The sequence below is a fragment of the Pterocles gutturalis genome, unplaced genomic scaffold, assembly GCF_000699245.1.
Source record: "Pterocles gutturalis isolate BGI_N339 unplaced genomic scaffold, ASM69924v1 scaffold2667, whole genome shotgun sequence".
Taxonomy (NCBI): Eukaryota; Metazoa; Chordata; class Aves; order Pterocliformes; family Pteroclidae; genus Pterocles; species Pterocles gutturalis.
In genome coordinates this window covers 40,657-67,991 of record NW_010115174.1, presented here as the reverse complement: position 1 = coordinate 67,991, position 27,335 = coordinate 40,657, and the positions used below count along the sequence as shown (strand labels likewise).

The window sequence follows — 27,335 nt, the reverse complement described above, 5'->3', positions numbered from 1 at the left end:
CTATGTATTAAACAAATCTATTTATAAGCATATTTCATTATTTTAGAGGTAGGTAGAGGCAATGACATTTTCCCCTTTATTTAATTTGTTCTTTCATAGTAATTAAGTATTCTACGTTTCATTTTTTTGCTTGCAGAACAAGTAGTAGTTCATCACATTATAATATAATGTTTAAAGGAGATAAAGGAGTCAGAAAAATACTGTTGCTGAAAAACAAAAATAGCTTTTGTTTTCTGCGTGTTAAGAGGATAGTAAAAAGCCCGTGTTTGGATTTCTTGGGGAATAATATTTAATTTCCTGAACTGTGAACTTTACTAACAAGTAGGGCTTAGATTATAAAAGTTTTCTATATATATCTGCTACCATAGTTACAAGGAACTAATATAGCATATGAATGCAAGTAGGGAAAATAGTGTTGTAGAAGTCAAAGGTCACTTTCTGTTCTGTAACCACAATATAAATCTGTACTAAATTTATTGTAGCCTGTGAAAGTTGTTCTGTATTTCCAGCACCGTAATTTAAAAACAGAATCTGTTCCCAGGTGTTCATTGGATCCTAATACTCTAGCAAAGAAGTAAAATATGCAAATAAAAATAACTTGAATGAGCTTACGGTGAAACCAAGTAACTGCAAAACTGTGAAATGCTTGCGTTCATGGCAATGTTAATAAGATTACTGTGCTTCTAGAAAGTCTCCAGCACAACAGAAAATGCCTTTATACTCAAAATACTAAAGAAACAAGGTTGAAGTAAGTGGCAAGGTACAGTGCTCCTTTCATTGATGGGCAAAGACTTCTGCACTATAGCTTTAAGGAAAGGAAAGGAAATTACTGTGGCAAAATGAAGGAAAAGGTGAGCTGGCTTGTGGCTTGAAAGGAGGCGTTAGTCAGATTTTTTTTTACTCCGGGAACATCAAAATAGAAAATGTTTTAGTAAGTAAGAACTCTTTTTCATTGTAGGTTTTTAAGAAAGCATTGTCAGTCTCTACTGTGATTCATTCTGGGGCATCTTGTAGCATAATATCAAGGAATTAGCATAATGAAGACTTGTATTTTATGAAGTTGCAGCTTGTATATTTAGCAGTGCTATCAAACAAGAACATGTTGTCTTACCTCTCTTTACCACTTGCCTTAATTAAAGAAATAGTATGTTTGATAAGTGGCATCAGATGGCTTATAGTGTTTTAGATGCTTTGGATTTTGTTGGCAGGAGTTCTTTAGAGTGATCATTCAACCACCCCATATGCGAGGCTGAAACACTGTCCTGCACTAAAAAAAAGATGGGTTTATTTATTGTGAAAAAATAAATCTGAGAACCCGAGAAACCTCAGTTGTTTAGTTACCTTTCCTCACTTGTCTAGATTATAAGTCATCAGGAATGTCAGAAATGGCCATGTGGCAACTGCATTTACCAACCCAAACAATATACAAGGGTATAGAGAAACTGTAATTTAAAGCTTGGGCTGTGCATTGTCACCTCATTCTATTTCCAGACTAACATATGGTTATGGAAGCTGGAAGCGTGTGAAAGGTATAAGCACATATCAAAGTGCCTTTGAAAGCAAATGTCACAGGAAAATATTGGGTGTATCAAAGGGGATGAATTTATAAGGAATGCTGGAATCCATCAGTTTCAACAACTACATTTGACTTTATGCAGGAAAGAAAGAGAGGGAGGTACCTGGGTGTATTATGTAGGATTTAGGATGGAAGTATGTGCATGTGTGTTCCATATTGCCTATGCAGCGAGTCCCACATGTTCTGAGTGCATCAGATGTCTCTACTGCGTGCAGACAGATTGTTGACGTGCTGGCTGGGCCTCTGGAAGTGTCAGGCTGATACCTAAAGCTCTTCTGGTCTCTTGTTCTGGAAAGGCTGGGGGAAGGGGGAAAAATAAGACCTATCTGGAAAATCTGGTAAACCAGCTGTTACAAATGGGGCCAGCCAGAAGACTGAAAAGTCCTTACGAAAAATGCACAGGGGAGATTCCCTGCCTGTGGGCTGTGGAGCCATGGGAGTATGGGGACTGCTTTTAAATATCCACGAGAGATAGTTAAGAAAAGCAAATCTATAGTCAGTCAGCTGCTGTTTGCTCCATAGGGATCCACATTCCTGTTTGTTAGAGATTTTGATTTGAGGGGAAAGGGTTGTGGAAAAACTAGAAAAGTGAAGTAGAGAGTTTGGAACATATTCATTTATGCACTCTGAAAAGAAAAACTCAGGCTACACCAGGAAGGGAGCCTTGTTCATGCCCTGGGCAATGTTATATGACATGGGAAGTAATTGGATTCAGATGATATTTTGTGGTAAGCTTATTTTGACATGTGGTAAACTTTCTTTATTTTAATTATCACGGTTGTTCTCATGCTTTTTCTGAGAGGCAAAATATTTTAATACCAAAGATTAATTGTTGCTCTCTTATCTAGTTATTGCAGGTGCTGGATGATTTACTGCTGTTTTTTCCTCTTGCTTGACAGTGATCTCTCAAATACTATACGTGCTTTTTTTTTTTTTTTTTGAGAAACATTTGCCATGCTCTGCAATCTTATCACTGCAATCACCTAAGAAATGTAAAGTTTTATAAGGGATTATTAGGTCAGTTAAATAAAACATTTTAAAGCTACATTAATTAGTACTTTGGAAAATTTGAGGTGCTGACAGCAACTCAAGGAATATAATCCACAGGATTGTTATACACTTCAAAGCATTAACCGTTTGGAGATCTAGCTCACTAGTTTCTGCCTTCTTCTAACTGCTCTACTGCTCTTGCTACTCAAATACGCTGATGTCTGGAAATCAGCTAGTAAAGCTGGTGGCCATTGTCAACTCTGGAGAGTCTGAGAGGTGTGTTGGAGTGCGTACCAGCTTAATAGTCAGGAGAATGAGAACAGGGCAGTGGGTCAGACTGGTCTCTGCTGTTACAAAACCAGTGGAGGTACTCTAATGTGGAGCAGACTGTGAAGTTTTATCTCTTTAGAACAGTAAGCTGGGCCTCAGGAGACTTGGATTTAAATACTAATTCAGTCCCAAGTGTTGTGTGTAGTTTACAGCATGTCATTTAATCCATCCCATGTGTTTTTTTCATTATCTACAAAAGGGGGATGCTACTTAATGGTATTGTCCTGAAGATAAAATCAGTTAATGATAACAGGGAGCCCCAGTATAAGTTTTATTAATTATTTTTGTTAATGCAGTGAATGGATTAATTTTTCTAAGAACCTGGCGTGTCACTTAGCATCTGCAATTAGCTTGAGATATACACACATTCTGGACATTAAAAAAGAAAAGGAAAACAGAACCAGTGAATTATCAAATCACAAATAGAATCTGCTAATTGTCCTGATTTAGACTGCTCTGTAAATTAACCCGTAAACTTCCCCTCATAGTCACCCAATACTTTTTTCATATGTCCATGATTCTCTCCTCTTACAAAAGATATTATTATATTTTCTGGTCAATGACTTAATGTCCAAATGGAGACGAGTGGTGTTCTGCAGAGGTCAGTATTGGGACCAGTGTTGTTTAACATCATTGAGGGAGACATGGACAGTGGTATTGAGTGCACCTTCGGCAAGTTTGCCAACAACAACAAGTTGTGTGGTGTGGTCGACATGCTGGAGGACAGGGACGCTGTCCAGAGGGACCTTGAGAGGCAGGCCCATGCCAACCTCATGAAGTTCGACAAGGCCAAGTGTAAGATCCTGCATGTGAGTTGAGGCAATCCCCAGCACAAATGGATTGAGAACAGCCCTGAAGAGAAGGATTTGGGGGTTTTGGTTGACGAGAAACTCAACGTGAGCTGGCAATGTGCGCTTGCAGCTCGGAAGGCCAACTATGTCCTGGGCTGCATCAGAAGAAGTGTGACCAGAAGGTTGAGAGAGGTGATTCTCCCCCTCTACTCTGCTCTTAAGAGACTCTACCTGGGGTACTGCATTCAGCTCTGGGGCCCCCAACATAAGAAGGACAAGGACCTGTTGGAGCAGGTTCAGAGGAGGGTCCTGAAGATAGCCTGAGGGCTGGAGCACCTCCCATACGAGGACAGGCTGAGAGAGTTGGGATTGTTTAGCCTCGAGAACTGAAGGCTCTGGGGACACCGTATAGCAGCCTTCCAGTACCTGAAGGAGAGATGGGGAGGGACTCTTTATCAGGGAGTGTAGCGACAGGATGAGGGGTAAAGGCTTTAAGCTGAAAGAGGGTAGATTTCGATTAGATATTAGGAAGACATATTTTCCTATGAGGGTGGTGAGGCACTGGAACAGGTTGCCCAGGGAAGCTGTGGATGCCCCATCCCTGGAGGTGTTCAAGGCCAGGCTGGATGAGGCTTTGAGCAACCTGGTCTAGTGGAGGGTGTCCCTGCCCATGGCAGGGGGGGTGGAACTCGATCTTTAAGGTCCTTTCCAACCCAAGACATTCTGTGATAAAGGGAAGAACTAGGTGCTTTTGCCTTCTTATTCAATAGTTCAGCAGATTTGCTGTTGTGTGATGAGTAGTATGACGTAACTGTACATGGATTATTGCAGAGCAGGAAAAATAAAATAATAAAAATACTCAGAAGGCAGAATATCCTCTATAGTAATAGCTTTGTGATTGAAAACCTCTTTGATCAAGAGGTGCCTTCAAAAATCCATCTATGCTTAGCCCCATGTACATCAAAAATCATCAATGATTTGTGGGCCAAGAAAGCCTCCTTCCCAGTAATAGTCTCAGTTCCATGTCTTTTTCATTCTGATTGTTTTTCCCTCAGTTTCATGTTCTTTACAACTATTGATAACTGTAAGGCCTCTTATATGAGCAAGCTTTTCCTTTTCTACTGTCCCACTGACTTTGCCCTTTACCAGGCAGATGAGCTTTGCAGCAGCAGGATTGTTTCTCTAACCTCCTTGAGCAACCTGCACTGTGAGCTCAGTTTAAAAAAAGATGTAGGGAAGTAAGGCAGGAGTTCTTCTTGCAATGTCTGTCATAGGCCAGTGCAAATAATGGATCCTAATGTGGCAATGGAACATGAATGATGACGTGAGAAAGCAAAACTGAGCATTTGGAGAAGGTTAGGAGATGCCTTTTGTCCACTTTTTCTTCATACTGAATTCCATCCTGTACATGTCAGTTGGGATATGTCGTGATTCTTTGGCATATACTGGAAATACATTGTTCCTTTTGTATATGAGCAGGTGAATGGTTTAGTGCAGAGCTGAACTTGCCTCTTAGAGATGTTTATTTGGCTTTATTTTTTAAAGCTTCCTTTACAAAGCAATAGACTAAAGGCTGATTCAGTTTTCTTAAATGAAACATGAGGTTGCCATTTAAAGATCCAAAAGGTGATCTGTTATAAAACCTGGTTCCATAAACACTTTACCCTAGCTAACTAGTGCAGTAATGAAGGCTTTAACTGTGCTCTATTTACTACCGTATCTCACATGTTCACTCACAAAAGTTGGTTTTGGTTGAAAACCAAGTAAGTGCTATCATAACAAGGTGCATACTTCTGGTGCAGAGGAATTTTTTAGCTAATCCATCAGTTTGACCTTCAGGCACAATTATTTCAGCAGTATCAACTGAAGCTTTCAACACTGCAGCACTGATTTAGTAGAAGGACTTGGTCTCAAGACAGGTGGGGTTGCTTCATAAGTAGACTTCTGGGCAATAGCTGTGACTGACAGCAGAATTACGTTTCTCAGCAGTTTATTTCATTGCCTATCCAATAGATTGGCTTATAATTACGTAGTCTCAGTGCCTTATTAGAAATAGTTGTAAGGCTGAACCCCTTAGTAGCAGAAATGTTAAGATATGGTAAAGCACTGTTTAGAAGGACAAATAAGTCTCTTCCTGATGAGACACAAGATTTCTTTGTGTGTGTTCCTCTCTGTTGACTGAAGTAAGGTAGGCATCAAAAGCATTAAGTCCCAGAAAAGCCTGTCAGGGCTTGTGAATTGGAACAGACTGGAAAAGTATGCTTCACACATATACCTTGTTATAACTTAATCTAACAGATAGCAGGCCTTTTGCTCACCTTATGTTAGCTCTGAAGGTGTTGACATGTTGGACCTAGTAAAAAGTTGTCATAGTTAATGACATAAGCCAAGTGAGAGCACACAACAGATTATAAACTCATTGTCACTCTTCATTTAGTGTGGAGGTGACCTCCAAAGAGCTCCATTGTGTAAGGAAAAGCTGTTTTCTTAAAATATTCTGCATTTAGTTAGGAAAAACTGTGTATTTCCCTTTACAGAGAATATGTACTGCTTACTTCTCATTTGCTACAGTTCAGAAGAGCACAGAAAATGGCAACAGTTGTCACATCTGCTGTGCTATTTGTACAATAAATATTGTATAATGTTGGACACTTACTGCAGTGATGGAATAAGATGGGGGGAAAAATGGAGGAGGAGCAGGGAAATTAATGATAAAGCACCATAATTAGTAATCAGGAGTTCCTGGCTTTCTGGTCCTATGATGAGATTATGCTGTCAATCATTTTTTTTCATATGATAAAGTGAAAATGCAAAGCTGTGGATGTTCCCTGAAAAGCTTTGTAAATATTATTTTACCAAACAGCAGCATGTCTTGCCTGTTCTTAATTCTTTCATCGTTACTGGAGGAAATGGTAACAATTCCTGTATTAGACCTGCCTGATTCTTTGCAGTGTAAAAGAGGCTTGTGACCTTTGCAGTGAGAAGCTTTTATACTTCTTCTACGTGCTGCAGTTGTTTGATATTTGGTAGGGGGAAGTAGCCCTGAGGCTATAAAGCTGTCTTTTGTGTCACCCATTGCATTCCTTGTGCTTTTGATGACTTGTCACTGAAAGACCATTTTTCTCTTTGTTTCCATGAAAAGTGTTGTCCCTCTGACAGAGTACCTCTTGGACCCTCTGAGGTGTAAGCACTGCTGTTGCTGGAACAAAAGTAGCAGTATGTTTACTACATCTTGGAGATACTGGAGTTGGCATAAAAATAACAGCTGTGTGCCGTCTCTGGCGCATCTGAAGGTTTAGGATTAGGGACAAAATGAGGCTGTAACACACTTTCCTCGTGGGCTGGAACCCACTATAGTTTCTGGAAGAACAACTGTGAGAAGAAAGAAGATGGAATCATTGCTCTATTCTGCATTTATACAACCATCACTATTCTGTCTCTCAAGGATGTTAGCCTGCTCTGCTGCTAGCTACTGTAGTTAATGTAGTTTATACAGGAGTGGTCTTGGAGACATAACTGAAGGGTTGAAGAAATGCTGATGAAAATGGTATATAGGATTTGGGGGGGAAAGGGGGAGTGTTTGGGAAGACAGGCACTGAAAATCCTTACAAAAGCAGTATTATGTTGGTAAAAGTTTAATTCTCAAGCTACTAATGTTGTTAAAAATTTAATTCTTGTGCTCTATCTATGGTTCAGTTGTTGGTAAGATTGCTTTTTCCCTGCCTTGAGGATTCCTGTCTTCTTCAGTACATAGGAAAATACAAGGTTGCATGTAGAACCATAAACCTGGAATTTCCAGATTTTTGGTTGTGAAGTTCTGTAAATTAAAGATTTAAGTTCTTTAACGGTTTTTTCTTTGTTTGCAATGATATTTTTTTGGTGCATGAGAGGACTACTTAGGACCTCTGGTCCTATTGCCACTCCCTGTATTAAATCTATTGTACCTGTATTGTCAAGCTTACCACAGTAATTTAAGTGTAATGTTGCAAGCTAGATAATGTGTCTAATGCACAGCAGAAGTCTGAAATCATATGATCCAGGATCTGCTGACATACTGAGGAATAGAAATTTAAGTGTGAAAATAAATATTTTGACAAGAAAATAACTCTGTTTAGAGAGAATGAAGAAATCCTGACCCACTAAAGCCCTGTAGAAAATTGCAGTTGGTTTTGGTGAACTCGGAATGTCAGTCAAGATGCTTCAAAATTTTTAAGCTGTAGAATTAAAATGAATTAAATTCTTAGTACGAACATGAGAAGAGGGCAGCTTAGTTTAAAAGGCTAGGATGGAGGCATGCAGATAGAAAAAGTGTGAGGATAATAGATTTCATGACTGATTTGGATTAATATGGTTTTGTCTTTAAAAGTTTTGAATTATCTTGACTCTACATCATGGCAGAGGAGATTGTGCTCTTGAAACAAAACATTGCTCTTAGGTGCATGTTTAGCTGTCTGTGAGCATCCTTCAGATTACTGAGAGGTATTTTTTTCTGTCTGCAGAACATTAATCCTTGTGACTTTACCACATAAACTTCTGTTCTTCAGTCATATTCTGTTGGGATGCTGTTTCTAAAAAGACTGGTAAACATTGCCTAACTTACCAATGGGTGATAGCAGATTTCTGAGTCTTGGCCCACTGACACCATTTTTTTGCTTAAGCTCAGCATGAGAGGCAAGATTTTCTTATGAAGAGGTTATACCTTTTCATTAGACCAATTGATATTTATTTGAAAAATAAGGCATGTTTGTTGCACGGCCACCTTTTGGGTTTTGAGTACATTGGTGTATTCGTTGTTCTTGTCTTGATTTGCACCGGGGAGGTTTGTATTGCATATTAGCAAAACTTTCTTCACTGAAAGGGCTGTCAAGCATTGGAACAGGCTGCCCAGGGAAGTGGTTGAGTCACCATCCCTGGAGGTATTTAAAGGATGTGTAGATGTGACACTTAGGGACATGGTTCAGTGGTGGATTTGGCAGTGCTGGGTTTATGGTTGAACTAGATGGTTTTAAAGGTCTTTTCCAACCTAAATGGTTCTATGATTTGAAAGATTTGGTGAATCTTATATAAAACATTGTAGCTCTTTATAGGTGACCTGGATTGCCTTGTTGGGGTAAGGCTGTGCTAACTAGCTCTTTGTTACCCTGGTTGTTGCATTAGCTGTTGGTGGACGTAGAGGAGTTCTGTTCTGTCATCCATCCACTGTTTACTTCCTTTATCAGCATTCAGAGATGTCCTAGAGTCTAAACTTTGTGTTCAAACCAAACAAACAAACAAAAAAAAAAAGCAGGTTGGTTGAAGCTGCTAGACCAAACTCACTAATGATGAGTTCCACACATCAATTGCAGCTAAATAGAAGTTTTCCCATTCTTAGCTTTCTTTCTTTAACATAATTTCATTAAAGGATTATATGAAGCTAAGAGCTTGTTTATGTATTTCTTTTCTTGGATATAGCTAAGAAGCATAAAGTATTTCGTCTTGGACTCTGTCCTGTCTTCAGTAAAACATTGTAGTTAATATGCATGGGAAAAGATGTTTTGTTTTGAAAATCAAGGCTATTGCTCAGTAAATTGTCTTATTGTCTTAAATTGTTGTAATATTATTAAAGAATGTTTCCAAAGTATCGGAACAAATACAGAAATGAGATTACTGTGCCATAGAAGAGAAAGAATACATGAGCGTTTGTTTGCTTAATCAGCCGTATCAATAAAATGGCTATGTCAGCATCCTTTTGTATTCGCTCCTTGGCTATAGCACTGAAGTCAAGTGGGACACGCAGGATTTTCTCGTCTTTAGTAGCTGACCTATAAAGCTATTAGAGTTACAGGTTTTAAAAATGGGACATGGACAGCTGTACAAATATTCTAATAATCCGTGCACCCAGGCATATATATGGAAAGTCTATTCACCAACCACAAGCAACCATCTTTAAAAGTCTGGGTTTTTTTCCTTTTATACAATTATGTAGCACTTGAGAAATATTGTTAGAGTAGAAGGATACTTCACTGGTGAATAAGTCTGAATGGGACCTGAGCAAGCTGTTCAGTGAGGAGTATGGGGAAAGGAGTACGCTGTGAAAACCTTCACTTCCACCCCTCTTTCCAGAGCCAGGGAGCAAAACTGGCTTGCAATCAGGTTCAGTGTAAACTTGGGGTAAGTCAGGAGTCTGGAAGTCTTGGAGGGCAAAGAAAAAAAAAACCACCACCCCCCCACCCAAAAAAACCCCAAAAAACCAAAAAAACCCAAACAAAAAAAAACAACCCACAACCAAAAAACACCCAAACAGTGAACACCTTTTACCATGGATCGTTCCTGAAACCTAAGAAGAGGAAAATGTAGGAAACAGAACCATCCTTATAGGAATGGTTATATTACTCTGCTATATTTATTAGGATCCTCCCAGGACATCAGATGGGAAAACATTTGTTATCCAGTGCAACCATGTAGGACCTATACGACGCTGTTTTCAGTGGTTCTGGGACATAACAAGTTTAAATGGATACTGTCTGTAGTTTGCCTCAATTTTTGGCAGTTGCTTTTAAACAGAAATTTTCTTTATAATGAAATTGTTGTACGCCATTATAAGGAGTTCTTGTGCTAGAGGTAGATGTGCACTAGACTACTAATGCACTGTAGCTGAAAAATACTGCTTATGTGTTTTAAGCTTTGCCTGTGTAAATGCTGGCTTCTGAGGGGTAGCGCTTTTTATCTGGAATAGGTTTGGAATAGATGTAGTGATCACTAATCTTTTTTTAGGGACCACAAACTGAAAACACATGAAATGATACTGGATAGGGAAATTACTAATTATTGAAGTTTGTATTTGGTTGACTAATATGAACAATGTAGGAGATAAATGCCTATTAGGACTGCTTGTATTGATGAAGCTTTTAAACTTGCCAGAATGTAACGAGGCATTTCTGCTAGAAAAATGCCACATGTGGTAAATGATTACTGTAAATTATGAATGTTAATAAAAAAAAAGGGTCTAGCCAAACTTGGCAGAAGATCATTAACTGTGAGAATGGCTTCAATATGTGCCAAGGATGTGTTCGAGATCAGGTTACCTAAGAGTTAGATTCACGAAGGGAATACCCTGACCTGCTTGAGCTGCACGGCTATAAGGCCTTTTCCAGCTGTTTAATCTTCACTTATGGAAATTAAAGCTCCAGGTTTTCTGTACTAAGTATTTTGGATTACTTTACATTAGTTCTTTGCAGCTGAAGAGTATCTGGCTGGAAACCTAAAGAGCTGAACCCTAGCACTAAGAACTACTAGAGAATAAAATGACTGATCAGAGCTTAAGTATTCTCATGCTTGCCTTGTCCACTACTGCCATCCCATAGAAAATACAACACCAGCTTAGGAGTTACCAATGTTTATTCAGATGTAATTTCCAGTTGGTACAATGTCTGTCCTTCTGAATTCTCAAAGGGTTTAAAATGTGCTCTCTGTGCAGAGTCAGGAAGTGGGAATGCATTGCCTCAGAGGCTTTGCTCTCACACACTGCAGCTCACGAGGGAGCAACAGAGTTTTGAAGCTTGCTGTGTCGCATCACGGAGATTTCCCAGCTCAGCTTTGCTGTCAACAAGAATACTAGAATTTTTATTTCTGTAAAAGGAAAAAGTCAGTCTGGATACAGCTGTAGTGAATAGAAGAACGAGCAGCTGCCCAGCCTCTCCCTCGCTATGTGATGGACAGTGAGCACTGCAGAAAGCCATGAAAAGCAAGAGCGCGGCAAGCCCTTTGGCCTCCAGATAAACCGCTTCCAAAAGTGCTTCCTATATAGTATGAAAATGCGTGAATAGATACTCTTCAGTGAAGATGCTCTTCTTCAAATAATAAGTAGTTTCCATTCTGGAGTAGATAATTGATGCCTTCTACCCAGGCAGGAGTTGTGATTAATATGCTGCATTAGCTGCTTGTGCAGATAAAATCTCAAGAGCTAAAGATCTTGTTTTCATGCAGATAAGGCTAATAAGAAAATCAAAGGAAGATAAACCATGAGAAGGTGATGTAATACACAGAGCAGGTTATACTGTCGAAACTGTAAAGTCTGAATGAAATGTTATCAGACTTTCCTGTAAAGGAAGTAGGGAGAAGGGCTTCTAAATTGGGACACACCAAGCTCCATACCCTCAAGAGCTAAAGATCTTGTTTTCATGCAGATAAGGCTAATAAGAAAATCAAAGGAAGATAAACCATGAGAAGGTGATGTAATACACAGAGCAGGTTATACTGTCGAAACTGTAAAGTCTGAATGAAATGTTATCAGACTTTCCTGTAAAGGAAGTAGGGAGAAGGGCTTCTAAATTGGGACACGCCAAGCTCCATACCCATGGTGTTGGGTTGGACTTGATGATCCTTGAGGTCTTTTCCAACCTTAATGATTCTATGATGGAAATGGAACCGACCTGTTTTGGCAAAGAGGGTGTGATGGTTCTTTTTTCATTCCCTACAGAAAGAGAGCAGTGGGGTTTTTCATTCCCTACAGAAAGAGAGCAGTGTTTTTTTTTTATTCTTCAGGAGACCATGTGTCTCACCATGGGCCAGACACCACCACTGACAGCACGTGGGGTTTTGAGTCTCAGATTAGTTGCATGCAGGTAACAAACAAGAGACTTCACTTGGTGTTGTCTTTAGTCTGAATCTAATTAACCAAAGTCCAGTTAGGTAATTTTTTCCCTCTTAGATGTATGGAATAGGGGTGAATAGTTTTCTATATTCATGCTATTAAATTTGGTAAAATCCAAAAAGTTTCCCAGGGTCGTCTAGTTTGCACTCTTGTATTCAGCAATCTATGTTCATTATTCATCTGATCTAAACATCTTTTTCTAGAGTTATATCCTAGACATGTATTTGTCAGTGTAGCAAATCCACGTCTTTTCTGCTAGTAACCTTCTTTTCACTGACAAATTCACACTTTCATTTTAAGATGCATAATAAGGGATTTGGGTCATACAGAACACTAAGATGGGTGGTGATAGTACTAAGTAGAATGAATATATGTAATCTAGAAATTTATTTTCCTATAAATGAAACTAACGTTCTTGTCCACAATAGATTTAATTTTGAAAAGCATATTAATGAGAAATGTAATGAAATAGAAGTTATTTTCTTTCATTAAAACATCAGTATATCATGCTGTTTTCTGTTTGTGCATGAGATGTAGATGAGACAGTTCTGATATTGTTCCAGTGGGAGTCAGTTGTCAAGTAGGATTTTTTTTAAAAAGTTTGTTAATCACTCTTCTACTCGTGATTAAAATTAGCATCTTATTTCTCCATTTTAACTAGCTTGCACTATTTGTCTAAACATATGAGTCATTAGTCTTTTCCTTCTTAGTATTTATTTGGTTATCAGTTATCAGTTTGGAATTGTCCTGAAATATGTGATAGAAATTTTATTTCAAAGTATCTTTATAGAGGATTTATGGTGTGGTTTTGATGGTCAGTTGAATGCCCTTTAAGCTATGTTATCAGCCAATATTATGTAAGTTTCTGCCATAACTGTGAATACCTTAAGTGCTGGACTGCCAGTGTACAACTTGAAACAGAATTTGGAGACTCTAATTTTGATTGAAAAAAACTGTATGTCCAGATTTTACCCTTTTTGTGTATTAAGTGTTACTTTTAAATTATTGTATGTAATTATACTCTGAGGCATTTTATCTAACTGTGGTTATACAGGTTATTGAGAAATTGTGCAGAAACAAAAACCAGAGTGATGATGTGCAGTAAATTAGCATGAATTATCCTCCTTCTTTCTTAGATATTTGGGCAATTGGCTGCATATTTGCTGAACTATTGACTTCAGAACCTATATTTCACTGTCGTCAGGAGGACATCAAAACAAGTAATCCTTTTCATCACGACCAGCTAGATCGCATTTTCAGTGTAATGGGATTCCCTGCAGGTAATTTATTTTCATTAAAGCGTCAGACATAATGCTACTGAGTTGATTTTTTTTTTTTCCTAAAGGAAATGTCTAGTTGTTTGTATAGGTATGAAGAAGCTGTCACTTTGATGGATTTGGAAATTCTGATAATTATGGAACAATAGCATTGGCCAACAAACAAAGTCAAACAACTACTGTAGTTAGTTACTTCTCATGTATTATATAACCTACACTTTCAGAATTGTAAATGCTTCTCCTTTCTTTCCCCTCACCAAAGATAAAGATTGGGAAGACATACGGAAGATGCCAGAATATCCAACTCTTCAGAAAGATTTTAGGAGAACAACGTAAGTGACGATAATGCAACAACAGTTACAGATTGGCAGAAATTGGCTTCTATTGTCCTCTGACTTTTTTGGTGAGGGGATTTTGGAGTGTTTGGGTTCTGATGCTGTGACAGCGGTCCTGTTTAGATTTAGCTGTTTTGCTTGAACAGTGTTCTCTCCCTCAGGTGCTTGTTAAAAGCATCAACTGAGCAGCCTCATTTCTCTAGAAGGGGTCATTATAAGTGGCATTTAATCTATGGTAGGCACAGACAGATGAGCTTGCTTAAACCACGATTATTAGCTCTTCAAGATAACTTCATTCATTTTGTGTGAGAAAGAACAGCAAACCACCGCCCTTCCTTTTGGCCAGCAGATATGTGGAGACAGTAAATTGGTGGACAGATATTTCTATGGAAGGTAATGAGTTCGACAGGTTACCATGCAAAGCCTATCTGGGATCTGAGAATTTCCCACTTCTGGTGTTTCCTGGTGCTTTGGCTAAATTAGTCAAGTGGTGGTGATAGATCAGAGGTTCTAAGGAGCAACACGGACTCTGTTGCAAAGCAGAGGATGTGGATTCAGGAGTTTTGGATTCTGTTTCCAGCTGTGCCGTGGATTTATTATGCTTGCTTGAGACAAGATATGAAGCTTATCTGTGCATGAAACATCTGTATTTTGAAAACGCCTGTAGATAACCTGGATTTGTAGTTTAAAGGCAAGGTACAGGTCATACATATTTTGGGCATTTTTGAGCTTGGGAACTATAAGGACTGTATGGTTTGCTGCAGGTTAGGGCTGGGAGAAAGAATGGTAAACTAACTACTCTGCCAAATTGCAACTGGAAACAATAGCTTAGCTGTTGTGCTGTTACGAGCTGCTGTACACTTTCTGTGGCAGGGCTGCTTTCGAAAACCAGAGTATAAACTTCAAGATGAGTTTCTCTGTCATATACCTGTGTCAGCAGCTTATCCATCATACACTATAAAAATTGTGTGTTCCACTTAAGTAATCTGTACACAGCTGATACTACTGCTATTAGTGAAAAGTATGCTTAAAGTGTCAACTGCTAGATAAATATCTGACAAGTTTTCTGGTAGCAGTTCTTTTCACAGTTTACTTTTTAAGCGCTCGTAAGTGCTTTTGTGATCACTTGGTACAGTTCTATATTCTTAATGCTGTATTATTTCAGAAATGTCTTTGTTTAACTGTATTTTTCAGATATGCCAATAGTAGCCTCATAAAATACATGGAGAAACACAAAGTCAAGCCTGACAGCAAAGTTTTTCTTTTGGTAGGTACAACTTGAAAATCATCCCTTGTGATGATAGGAATGAAATACATTTCTAGTGGTAATACCTGTGTCTTTTCTTCTATCTCATTCTAATGAACACCGGTGTTAAAGAAAGCTATTTATCACTAACTGGCCATTTTTGAGATGTGTTTTCTTCATATACATTGATGCTGAAGGTGTGCTTGAGCTGCTGCTATTGAAGATCTGAAGATCAGTCTTACATAGTTAAGATCTGCAAGGCACTCATATACCCAACCTTACCCTTAAGTCTTCTGTGCAGATTGTATAGTGAGTATTATATATCCCTTGATTCTGCTATTTCAGAGAGCTAAAGAGCTCCCAAGAGCTAAACAGTTCTGTGAAGAAAGGAGAGGAGAAATTGAATTATTTCCTGTAGTAATTGTCTTTTTTTTTCTTCACGCTGATGATAATCCACCTCTGTTCTGTGGGTGATTAAAAAAGAAGTCCCTAAATGCATATTTGCTGGTTACCTCATTGAGTCATGTGTTGTAGGTGTCTACAATTCAGCATCTCTAATTCAGCATTGTTTCTGGATGCTTCTGTGATGACTTAGGGCTGTCAATTTATGAATCAAGTTCAAAGTGACTTTGCTAGTGCTGTGAACAAGGAGTCTCTGTAATGAGGCTGTTAATGCAGCCTGAGTTCTAGTGGTCTGTTTTCATCGCTAGTTACACATTCAGCATAGCAGTCTTTCCTCTGTGTCCTGGCAAAGACTTGCTCTTTGATTTGTTAGTAGCTGCTAGATAATGACACAAATAGCTGTTGAAACAGAATAGGTTGGTCCCAAGTGGGTCGAAGGGAAGCATTCATGTAAGAAGTGTGAGATTTCAAGAAAAAAATATTTAAATTTCTTAAACTCAACTTACTGGGCCTACATGGGAATGATCTGGAGGAAGAGTCTAACTGAAAAGACAACAATTGTAAGAGACATTGTTAGGACCTGAATTTCCTGCTGTTTTCCTATTAAAGGTGGAAGTCATCAGAGAGCCTGGTAGAAAGGCAAAGAAGCAAATGGGTTGCTGTCAGCTTGTATAGCTAATTCATCAAGGCTGTGAACACTAAGTTGAGAGTCATCTTGGGTGGATAGGCTACTTTTCTAGGGGGAAATATTAACCAGATCTCTAAAGAACACAAAACTACCCATAGAGTGGCAAAATATATATACATATTTTGCCACCCTATGGCATGTTATGTTTATTCCTCTATATAGTTGTGAGAATGAAAACTGAGATTTAAAAAAATCTAAGGGCTCTTTCTGAACATCATGAGGAAGACAGTTCGCTTTGCAACGTAGGTTCTCTTAGTCAATTTTTTCTCACTGTTCATAATCAGGGATGAATAAGGGTGCCTTAGTAATCAACCTCAGAGATGGAGGTTGGTCTCAAATAGGTTGGTCTCCCAGTGCTCTGCATAAGAATGCCCAGGAACATGGACAACATTCCTGGGACAACGCCTGGGGGTGTTGGTGGAGGGCCACTGAGTATGAGGCAGCAGTGTGCCCAGGTGATCCAAAAAGGCCAATAGCATCCTGGCTTATATCAGAAATAGTGTGGCCAGCAGGACTAGGGAAATGATCGCCCCCTTTGCACTAGATATTGTTGAGGATATTGTGCCACTCTGCTGATTGACATTGAATGTTAATATCTACATGAAGGGCAGAATGTTTTCCATCCAGGAAGAGGCATCTGTTCTTACTTTCCTGGAAAAGTTACAAGCACAGTATTTATAGCTGTCATGTCAGGCCAGTAGAGCCTGACAGTGAGCGATTTTGAGAGCTGCTGAGAAGTATGAGACTGTTGATGAAGTCCAGTCTCACAGGCTTTCTATATTCTGTTAGCAGCTGCTACCCTGAAAAATTGGGTCCAGACATTTTTTATTCACTTGACTAGGAGCAACAGAAGCTACAGAAAACCAGACTTTGTCAAAGAAAGTTGGTTCACAGTAGCATCCCTGATAGGCAGGATATCTCACTTTGAGTGATGTTATGTGTGGTATCACCTGGAGTGGGCAAACTGATTATATCCTCTAGGGTGGAGAAGGATTACTAAGGGAATAAGCAGATCTTTAAAAGGTCCAAGATATCTTTGGATCTTCTGCTGTGGTACAACAGCCTTATCTTTGAATGACAAAGAATACAGGTCATGTTTGGAGACAGCTTATGATGAGGGTGCTATATGGCAGAAATCTGGAGGAGCTTTCTCTTGAGTAGTACTGCGTCAACCAGTTCTGAGAATAGAGTCCAGGGGGCAGAGGCTGATGACCTGTACTCTTCTGTCAGTGATCACATCTGGTACCAAAGAGCAGGAGTTGCCTTATACAGAACGTGAGTGATTGTCCCTGCAGCCACTGCGGAGGAACTGGGGAGAAGAAATTTGTATCACCTATAATGATGTCACAAGCCACTAAAACTAAAAAAAGTTTTACATGTAGGGAGAGGTGGTGATTTGAAATAAAGAATACCAAAACTGTTATCTCTATTCATTGTATCATGTGAGGTCACTGTTTAGAGAGCAAACAGCACATCAGGGGTTAAATTTGTTAAGATGTGTGGGAAACACAGGGTTAAGGGTTATCAGACAACACAAAACAGTAAATAAGTGTGCCATGCAAACTCTCCAGGTGTGTGTGATGCAGGACCATCTTGAGGTGTATTTCTGGACAAGCACCAGGAATCAATTCAGGAGCTCGTTTCAAGTGAACTGATAGGTAGAGAGACAACTCTTCATTGTGTTGTCAGTTTGTTGGGGTCCATGGCACATTAAGTATGGGAATAAGGAGAGGTGAGAAGGAAGTGGCAAAAGTACAGAGAATTTGATAAGACCTCATCTACAACGTAGTATTACCTACAACAGAAATACAGAAAAGTATCTTTCTTGATGAGGATGAATGCTTTTACTGAGGCTCTTTACTGTACCATAGCTATAGAATGTAGAATTGTATATCAGATTTTTTATTTATTGGAACAAAAAGCCCCAAACACCCATGCCAAAATCACCTTATTTTTGTTGGAGGCCTGGAAGATAGAGTTTGAGCTAAGATGCCCTTTCACTGTTGACTTGAATTAAGAGAGTATTGTGTGAGAGCAGGATACTGTGTGACGTAATTTGAGCACCCACATTTCCTACTGTGAGTTTATCAGAATGTGATAAATAAATAACTAGAAATGGTATGTTATCCTTGGCATTCTTGTTTTATACTAACTAATATATTGTAATCCTCTTTTATAGCCTGCTGCAGTCAACAGCATTCTAGCTAATAAATTTATTATTGCTTTCCTCCTAGCAAGGAAGAAAGGTTACTAGGAAGGGTCTGCTCCTTTTCTTTCTTATTTCAATACCAATTGGAGTGGGACTTGGAGCGCTGTGAGTGGCAGAGTGCTCCGACTCTGGAATGTCACCAGTGCGAGAAATTAATATTTATTGTTTCTGACCCTAAAGCGATACGGAGAGTCCTGGTCATGTTCAGTCTCTTCTGACACTTTTTTCCTGATGTGTCATCAATACAGAACAGTATAAAAACTATACATGTACCACAACAAAATTATTTAGAAATTATGCTTTATGAACCTGTAATAGCTGAATTTAGGGTCACTTTAGCACAGTGGTTCAGCCTTAGCAATTAACGTTGTCTGATAAACTTAACTGTATTTCCTAGCGAGAAGTGTTTCACAGCTGTAGTGCTTTGATGGATGTGCATTCTAGCTCTTGGGAACTTTACTTAACAAGCAATGCTAACTTAGGCTTGTTTGGACAAGCCACAAATAATTTAACAATCCACAATCTAAGACATATAAGTCATAGTTTGAAAAAATTATAGTTTGATAAGCTTTTTGCTATTTTTAATGTTATGCTTGCAGCTTCAGAAGCTTCTTACTATGGACCCTACAAAGAGAATTACCTCAGAGCAGGCTTTGCAGGACCCCTACTTTCAAGAGGATCCTCTGCCTACATCAGAGTATGTATTCCTCCTTCTGTGCTCTTCAGGCGTCTTCTTTCTGCTAAATGCTAGTCTCTGAAATGAGACAACAGCTGAAACACAGATATCTACCTATATCCACAAGAAGTAGTAGCTCTGGCATGCTCAGTAGACACTATTAGTGTAATACTGAACTATCTGTATCTACTGGTGCTGGAACTGAGCAGTCGTGGACAATAACCCAGTACTGGACTAGTGTTGTAATTCTGAACATACTACGAAAGCCAGCGTGACAATATTATTACAGTATTTAGGGAGTTAATATGTGCCCTGTTCTGTTCTGCCTTACACAGCCTCACAGAGCCCTGTTCTCCATTGCCTGGTTTCATTGTGCCTCTCCCTAGAAGTAGGACAGTTATCCTACTTAACAGCTCCTTCCCATGTCCTCTTGCACAGGGTGACAGTATGAGGAGAGAAGAGTGAAGAGATCAATGACTGCCTAAAATTTCATAGGTCCCTTATTCAGAAGGCTTTAGAGTACAGATTTTGTATCTCTATATTGTATTGCCATGAAAAAATAAAAATTATATATTCAATTCCTACTGTCAGACTTTTCTCCTCCAGTTTCTCTTCCCAGTTTTCAGAAGCATGGTGGTTCATAGCATTATGATCTGTAGGAGCTGAATGCAGGGAGACTTCCACCTTTGCTTTCACTGCTTCCTCAGCTAGCAGGCAACACTAAAAGGAGGGAACAGACACTGGAGTGCAAAAGGAGTCTTGTTGAGACTAGTTGGGGTTTCTTTCTTTCTTTTTCTGTTTGAATAAGCCAAACACTACATAGCAGCTAGGTTAGGAACTGTTTACACACTTTAAAAATAGTCATGTCATGTTGATTGTATTTTGAATGCTGGCACAGAAATGTAAGAAATTGATACTGGTCAAGATCTATCAGTAATTTTCTATTTAGTGTTTATCTGATACTACCCTATGTAGAGCTATAGCTATAGCTACAGGATAACATTATGATAAAGTCTCTGCCATAAACATTAAAGCATGTCCCAAATCCCATTAGCCAGCTGAATTTAAAAGCTATCTTTCTTTCTCTAAACAATACCTGAGAAGCTAATTGAAAGTAACTCTGCAGTTGTGATTGCCAAATATATTTAAGCCCACTGTAAGCCAAGGCAGTCTCTTAAGACATTAATACTCTTTGGATCAGGCCCTTCATTCAGTGAGCTAGGCATGTTTCAGCTAGGTGCTGTGGAACCTCTGACACTGCGTTTGCTCATTTTGCCATCTGGATCAACAAGTAGTTGTTCTGGCATTCAAGCATGCTCAACCATGCCATGATTTCTAAATGATGGTCTCATGCCAAAGAGATCTGACATTATGATCAGCACCTAGCTGCTGGTATCTGCTGCTGTCTTGGGTGCTCACAGTGCCACTCACTTACTGAAACAGGACTCATGAAATACAAAAAGTAAATTCTGTTATATTCACTTGGTTTTAATACAGCATTAAGTAAATGTGTTCTATATGTACACATTTGTTGAATGTTTACTGTGTTTCAGTGTATTTGCTGGCTGTCAGATTCCATATCCTAAAAGAGAATTCCTCAATGAAGATGAACCTGAAGAGAAAGGGGATAAGGTATAATACACTTTATTTTTTTTTTAAAGTATGCAAGAAGAGTGAGTTGTGGTGCTACCAAACTAATGAAATGCGAAGAGTTAAACAAAAATGTCTTTTCTAGACAAGGCTCTCTAAAAGTGCTTCCCAGACAGATTAAAAGTATCAGAGGATTTTAAGGTGTCTCAGGTGGTATCACTGCTGTGGTTTGCCCTGACCTTTGGGGAGTGAGCTGCATGGCTTGTTCATCAGCAGTAGCCTGCTTTCAACTGCCATCATTCCAAGAGGACCTTGCTACCTCCTTGTGCATCGCATGATGAAAATACATTGTGATCACATGGAAAGAATGGCATTTCCATTGTATGACTGGCATACATCCAGCCATTTGAAAGTAGATGGCTCTCAGGGTCTCAAATAAATAGTGGCAGCCTTCTTCTGGCACTACATCAGAACATTGAATCCATCTGCACAGTTTCCTGATCACATTTTAAGGGCCCTCAGACAAAGGAGTAATAAGGAGCATGAACTGTTCTGATAGCGCCAATCTGCTCTGAATACTTTCTTTCCCATAGCCCCATAGACATGAGCAAGAACTTGTTTGTGTGCATAGTAAATTTTGGTGCATTTGCAACATAATCTGACCTGCTTTGTGCGTGTAGCTCAGCTGTGCTACGTGACTGCAGTGATCATCCCGTCATGCTGTGAAGGCTGGACAGTGGTGCTGTAGTATATGAAACAGCGTGTTATTTTCACTTAAAAGTGTACAGTGAGACACCAACAGTAATATATAGCCAGCAAAATGTGAAGAAAACAGCCTTAAACTGTAATTATTTGAGGACAACATGAGAGGGACTGTTGATCTTTTCGAGAAACCATTTGACTACATGCATCTTCTGTTTTCAGATTTTCTGCATAACATGAGAAACTACCTGAGTTTAAAAGTATGCATATCACAATACATTTCAGACAGTAAATCTTGTTTTCAGAACAGATATTGCAGCTTCTTCTGTACTGGGAGCAAGTGGTAACATCCTAGATTTTTGTGTCCAGATGATAGTTTTTTTGAAAAGTGAAAACAAGATACCTTAGCAAAAATAAAATGAAAATCATGATACTGGTTTGATTGTAATTTAGCTACTAGCTTTGCTTCAACTCTTGCAGCTTCAAAAACAAGAACAAACCTTTTGAATTAAAATTACTCTGGCTTTTGTTAAGTCACTGTATTTAAAAGTAAATATCTGTCTTTTTCCTGGGAGTGTTGGGGAGGGGGGAACAATAGTGTGTTTATCTTCAAAACAGCCATTGTATAAATGGTCTTTGGGATTGTTGAGGGCAGTCACGTATTTATGTGCACTCCAGATTAAACTTTTTCGGACCAGTTAGGTAATATAAGTCACGCATTACCCATTGAATGTGTTCCCACAGTGTAGAAAATGTGAAGGTAAAAGATATTCTGAAAGTTGGATCTGTGCCATATTTTATTTCTTCATAAAGTTCTTGCAGGGAAAAGGATTTGTCCTGAATAATGTTAGTTCTGGGGTTTTCTTTAAAACCGTAAGTATCTGTACAGTCTTTTGGAAACCTAGAGGAGTTCTCTGTGTTTGGTTATTTGGAACTTGCATCTGAATTGAATAATGTTTAACATAAGCATCCGTTCTTCAAAATGGTTAATCGTTAGTCAGCAAAGCTAAAATGATTGTTTGTAAAACCAAGTGAAAAGATTCTTTTCGCATTCAAATTCTGTTAGGCAAGTTCTGCTAGGTTCATTTCTAGGTAGGACCAGAATTTCAGTTTGGTAATTCATGCCTGAGAGATGACACATGGTAATAATATGTTGATAACTTTAGACTTTTTGTAAGTTTATTCATTTAGGAACCACCATGAATTAGACTGACCCAAGAAGGATGGTTATGCTGGTGTAAGCTGGGTTTGTGCAGTGAGGTAGTGCAGCTAGACCCCAGCCAGATACTGACAGGCTAGATCTCAGTCTCTAACCAGGCAGTAGTAGTAGAAGCTGCACAGAAGAGCAATCTCAGACTAGTCAGGTGAATTTTGTGCTAATATTCAAAGCATGAAACCTGGGATGTATGACAACTGTTGTCTTTAATTGTGAGAGATCCTGCAATATTTGTTTACCTGTAACAAAACTGCAGTTTTTCAGCTATCACAGTAGCAACTTGCCTCCAAACACCCTATGTAAACACAAATTTCAGAATTCCAGCACACTACCACTGTAGTTATTAGTGCTTGTTTGCATAAGTGAAGCTCAAACCATTATGAAAACGTAAATTGCTTCATAACAATTTTGGTTTTTTACAAGCTAGCTTTGTAACTGTTAAAATTGTTAAAGTTTAATTCTCCCAGGAAGAAGAATCTGACTGAGATGGGATTTGAGGACTACAAGCATGAGGATACATTATTGGTTTTGCTAAACATGAAATGGAAATGCAAACCACCTCCAAGTCCTTGAAAATGCAAGGCTTCTTTATAATCTTAAATGAATACATAATTGGGAATTTAATCTGAACGTGTCTTGGGAGATCGTTGTGATGAATGGCATAGATACAGATCTTTTATGTCATTTATCTGAAGTAACTAAATGCTTTTTGCTGATTGGGGGCATCAAGAATTTTCTGCTAGCGGCAACAGGTTGTAATGATTTATGAGAAACTAATAACATGAGGCTTTTATAAAAGGCTGCCATACTAAGTCTTTGATAATTATATAAACAGATATTCTAGGAAAAAAAATACTATCCTGAAATGTTCCATACTGTATATTGGGCGGAGGGTAGTAAGGCATTTTAATTCAAGCCGTAACTATTGTAGTTTTCTTTCCATGATGAACAAATACCATATCTCACATTTGGAGCGAAATTGCTTTTCTTTGCAATTCTCTTAAGTGATTTAGTGCCCTTTTGGAGGAGCCATCCTCGGTGCTCAAAAGCAGACAAATGGGTGGTCTTTCCTTGTACCTGTCTAACCATGGAGGGTAGAGTTGCGCTCTGCTGGTTTTTTTAACCTTCGCTTATGTTCCCGAATATTCGTTTTAGTCTGTAGCTCTCTGAAGCCAGAAGAGTACAAGGTCTTTTGTTCTTATATTCCCCTTCTTAACTTTTTTCTCCCTTTTGCAGCACTTTTCTGTTTGTCTCTCTTCCTGCTGGGTCCCAGTGTCATCTTAATTGACTGGCTTTTTTTCCTTTGCTAGTCGTCTCCTTCACTTGCCAGATTCTTCCTTCTGCTGTTTCCTCCTCTTTTGTCTTCAACTATTTGTTTCTGGTCAATTTTTACTTTTCTGCTATTTCAATACGATTTTTTGACCATATGCCTAGCGTACCATGCTGGACTGTATTCCCAGCAGACCACTCCTACCAAGGTACTTAAAAGCACAGGAGAGCAAAACAGTAATGAAACCCATTTCTGGGTTTCTGACACAGAATTTCCTCGCATCCTGGAAGAAATTATATTGTTTCTCTGGTGTCAATTTGCTTGTCTTTCTGTCGATAATGCTGCAAACCTCCTTTGGCTTATTGTAGTGTGTCACTTGTGAAAGTTTGAAAAGTGTTTTTGATTCTGAGTGAACAGGGCTGTTGAAGCACTTAGAATAGTTTACTGTGGTTCACCACATCTGCCACCAAGCACTGGTGAGATTCTGGGGGTTTTAATTCAGTTCATTAGGCGATTATCTCTTTATAAATGGTTCGTTCCATCCTCCTGTCTGAGTGCTTGGCTAGCTGTAGGAGTCGCTAGACTGTCCTTCCAGTTTTAGTCTAGCTTGCTTTCTTAAAAAAACCAGAACAACCACAACAAAAAATAAGAGAACTGCAAATGGAATGCCCCCATAAAGTGTGCAAGAGCATGATGAGGACGCGTTTCTCCTGACGTGCAGCCTTTGCTGTGTTTTCCCATTGAGCAGGAGAGCCTGCCTCCTCCTCTGCGTGCACGGTGGCACCAGGGTTGGCGACTCCATTTAGCCCACTAACTAGTTCAGAGCAAGTAACCGTGTTGTGTCACTTCTTCTCCTAGAATCAGCAGCCACAGAATCAACATCAGCAGCAAACAGCACCTCAGCAGCAGCCACAGGCAGCGCCACAGCAGCCGCAGCCACAGCAGCAGAACAGCACCCAGACCAACGGGACGGCCGGGGGCACCGGCGCTGGAGGAGGGGGCACGGGCGCAGGGCTCCAGCACAGCCAGGACTCCAGCCTCAACCAGGTGCCTCCAAACAAGAAACCACGCATAGGGCCTTCAGGCGCTAACTCAGGCGGGCCTGTCATGCCTTCAGATTATCAGGTACCTCTTGAATTTTTGCTGCTTCTGAGACTGTAGGGCCAAAATTTAATTTTCCCCCATCCCCACTGCAAGAACGAACAGATCATGTTTTAATGAATTTCTCACGTAACCTGAGCAGGCATGCTCTGGTATGTTAGCTAAAAATGTGGGTTTAAAGGTTTACAGTAAAAAGGTTTTTTTCTGTCATTAGTAATTTTCAATAGAATACCAATACAAGTCATATCTGATGCACCCTGTAAGGTGTTGAGGAGTAATCCACTCCAGGAATGCACTTAAATAGATGCTTAACTTTATGTTTGAAAGTAATCTTACTGAAGTCAGTGGAACTATTTTGTGCATATAGAAGCTGCTTTAGATCAAGTTCAGAATACTCTGTTCTTGGCAATATTAAATCCTGTGTGAGAAGCAGAAGCAGTGTTAGAACCAAGCTCTCTTGTTTGATTCTTATTTCATTTCTCCTCATATCATCACATGGATGGAACGATTCTGTAGTTTATTCTCTTATCTTGATAAGTCTGCTTCTAATGTTATAGAGATGCATGTTAGCACAGCAATGATGTGTTGTTGGTTCATCGGTATGATTCATGCTGAAACAGGGCACAAAGACACACATTGTTTCTAATATGACTAGTTGAATAGATTTCATGTTTTCCAGTACGCATTCACAAGTAAAAGCAGTATCACTGAATTATTTTTGGATTTACATACTTGTCTTTGCTTACTAGATCTATATTTTCCACGGAAAAAGTGATTTACATTAAATATAGAAAGCGTTAAACTTACGAGGCTCTTCAGTAGTTGTAAGCTTATGCTTGCTAGGACAGTAATGAGAGAAAGGTAGATATTAAACATAGATCAGGCTACTTTAAACTTAAAATAAGCAGCTTTTAAAAAAAACCCAGCTGTGGAGTTGCCTTCACTTAGCCTTCTAGAGCTTCTCCACAGACAATTGATTTCTCCATGCCAGACATTTTTCTCCCATTTCTGTTTTACTCTTTTAATTACAAATGATCATGAAGGCATTGAGGGCAATTTAAGGCTAAAGAAAACTAGATTTCTTTTTTGAAAAGTTCCAGACATGCTTGAGGTCTGGAGAGATCACTCCAGCTGCCTGGCTACACAGTACTTATGGCTGGCCTGTTTTGGTCTGTATTTTGAGGACTGGTGTGCTGCATTTGATGATATCCATTATAGAATCCTTATACTGCTCTCTGAGTTGTTGGCAAACTTCCACCTTGCAAGTGGCTAGCAGTCTAAATCTCATTTTCTTCAGATAGTTAGATTTTTTTTTTTTTTACCCCCATGTCTCTTTCCTTCTAAACTTTGACATCACAGCCATAAAAATGATGTTCTGTATGTTTTCTTTACATCGCTTGCTAAATTTTATGGTCTGATTTTCCATTTTTACACCTGTATTTGGCTATCTGCCCTTAAATTCTAGCTGACTGTCTTCTGTTGCAGAAGCGAATGTCCTGTAATTTGTCCAAGTCTGATTTTGTCAAAAACTAATTCTCTTCTGTAGAACAAAAATAAGCATGGGCAAGTTAATGTATTCTTGTAGTCCTATGGCATTAATTTTACTCTGTTATGTCTTATTCAGAAGTAGGAAGAAGATGCCCTTTGCTTTGAGTTTCATTTAGCTTGTGACCTAAAGTCTCTGTTGAAATTTTTTTATAGTTCGCCAACTATGTTGCTTCCATAAATGACACTAAGAGTTCCTTGTTGAATTTTACTGAGCATTCCTTATGTGACTGTGGGCTTTTTGCTTAGCGTGGTAAGCTGATGCTTTTCATCCACAATGAGTTCCTATAAAGTCATAGCATTTATCCCAATTCTTTTTCTTTTCAGTTAGAAGTTGCAAAAACTTTCAGAATTTTGGGACAAATTCCAGGTTTTAGACACTCAGGCCAGTCATCTGGTTATTAACAGCATATGTGCTGCTGGGAGACATCTCTTCCAAAGCCAGTGTACTGTTATCTCCCAAACTCGCCCTTACAAACAAGTGAAGTTACTCCACGCAACTATTTTTTTATATTGATATTATATTGAGATACAGAAGTCTGCAAGATTGGGCTGTTATCTCTCTCTCTAGCCTCACTGTGCTTCACCTTGAAAGCAACACACTCATACACAAGACAGAACAAAGAAAAAGTAATGCAATATTTTTAGGATTTAGTATGTTTTCCAATTTATGTAGTAATAAGTAAATCTGTATAAAACTTTGTACAGAAACAAAGGACCTAAGTATTTTGCACTGCCTGAATTTTAGGTTCCTGCTCT

At 39.0% G+C, this 27,335-nt stretch overlaps 1 protein-coding gene across 1 annotated transcript in view; it reads left to right on the top strand.

Annotated features, from left to right (window-relative positions):
- Positions 1–27,335, top strand: part of CDK19 (cyclin-dependent kinase 19) — a gene marked incomplete at its 5' end in the record, with an annotated part of 75,260 nt that overhangs the window by 45,785 nt on the left and 2,140 nt on the right. Inside the window, 6 exons of the mRNA XM_010075077.1 lie at positions 13,456–13,599; positions 13,859–13,928; positions 15,126–15,198; positions 19,076–19,173; positions 20,706–20,784; positions 24,789–25,055. Of these exons, the coding sequence (XP_010073379.1) occupies positions 13,456–13,599; positions 13,859–13,928; positions 15,126–15,198; positions 19,076–19,173; positions 20,706–20,784; positions 24,789–25,055 (731 nt within the window). The remainder of the gene's footprint in view (positions 1–13,455; positions 13,600–13,858; positions 13,929–15,125; positions 15,199–19,075; positions 19,174–20,705; positions 20,785–24,788; positions 25,056–27,335) is intronic.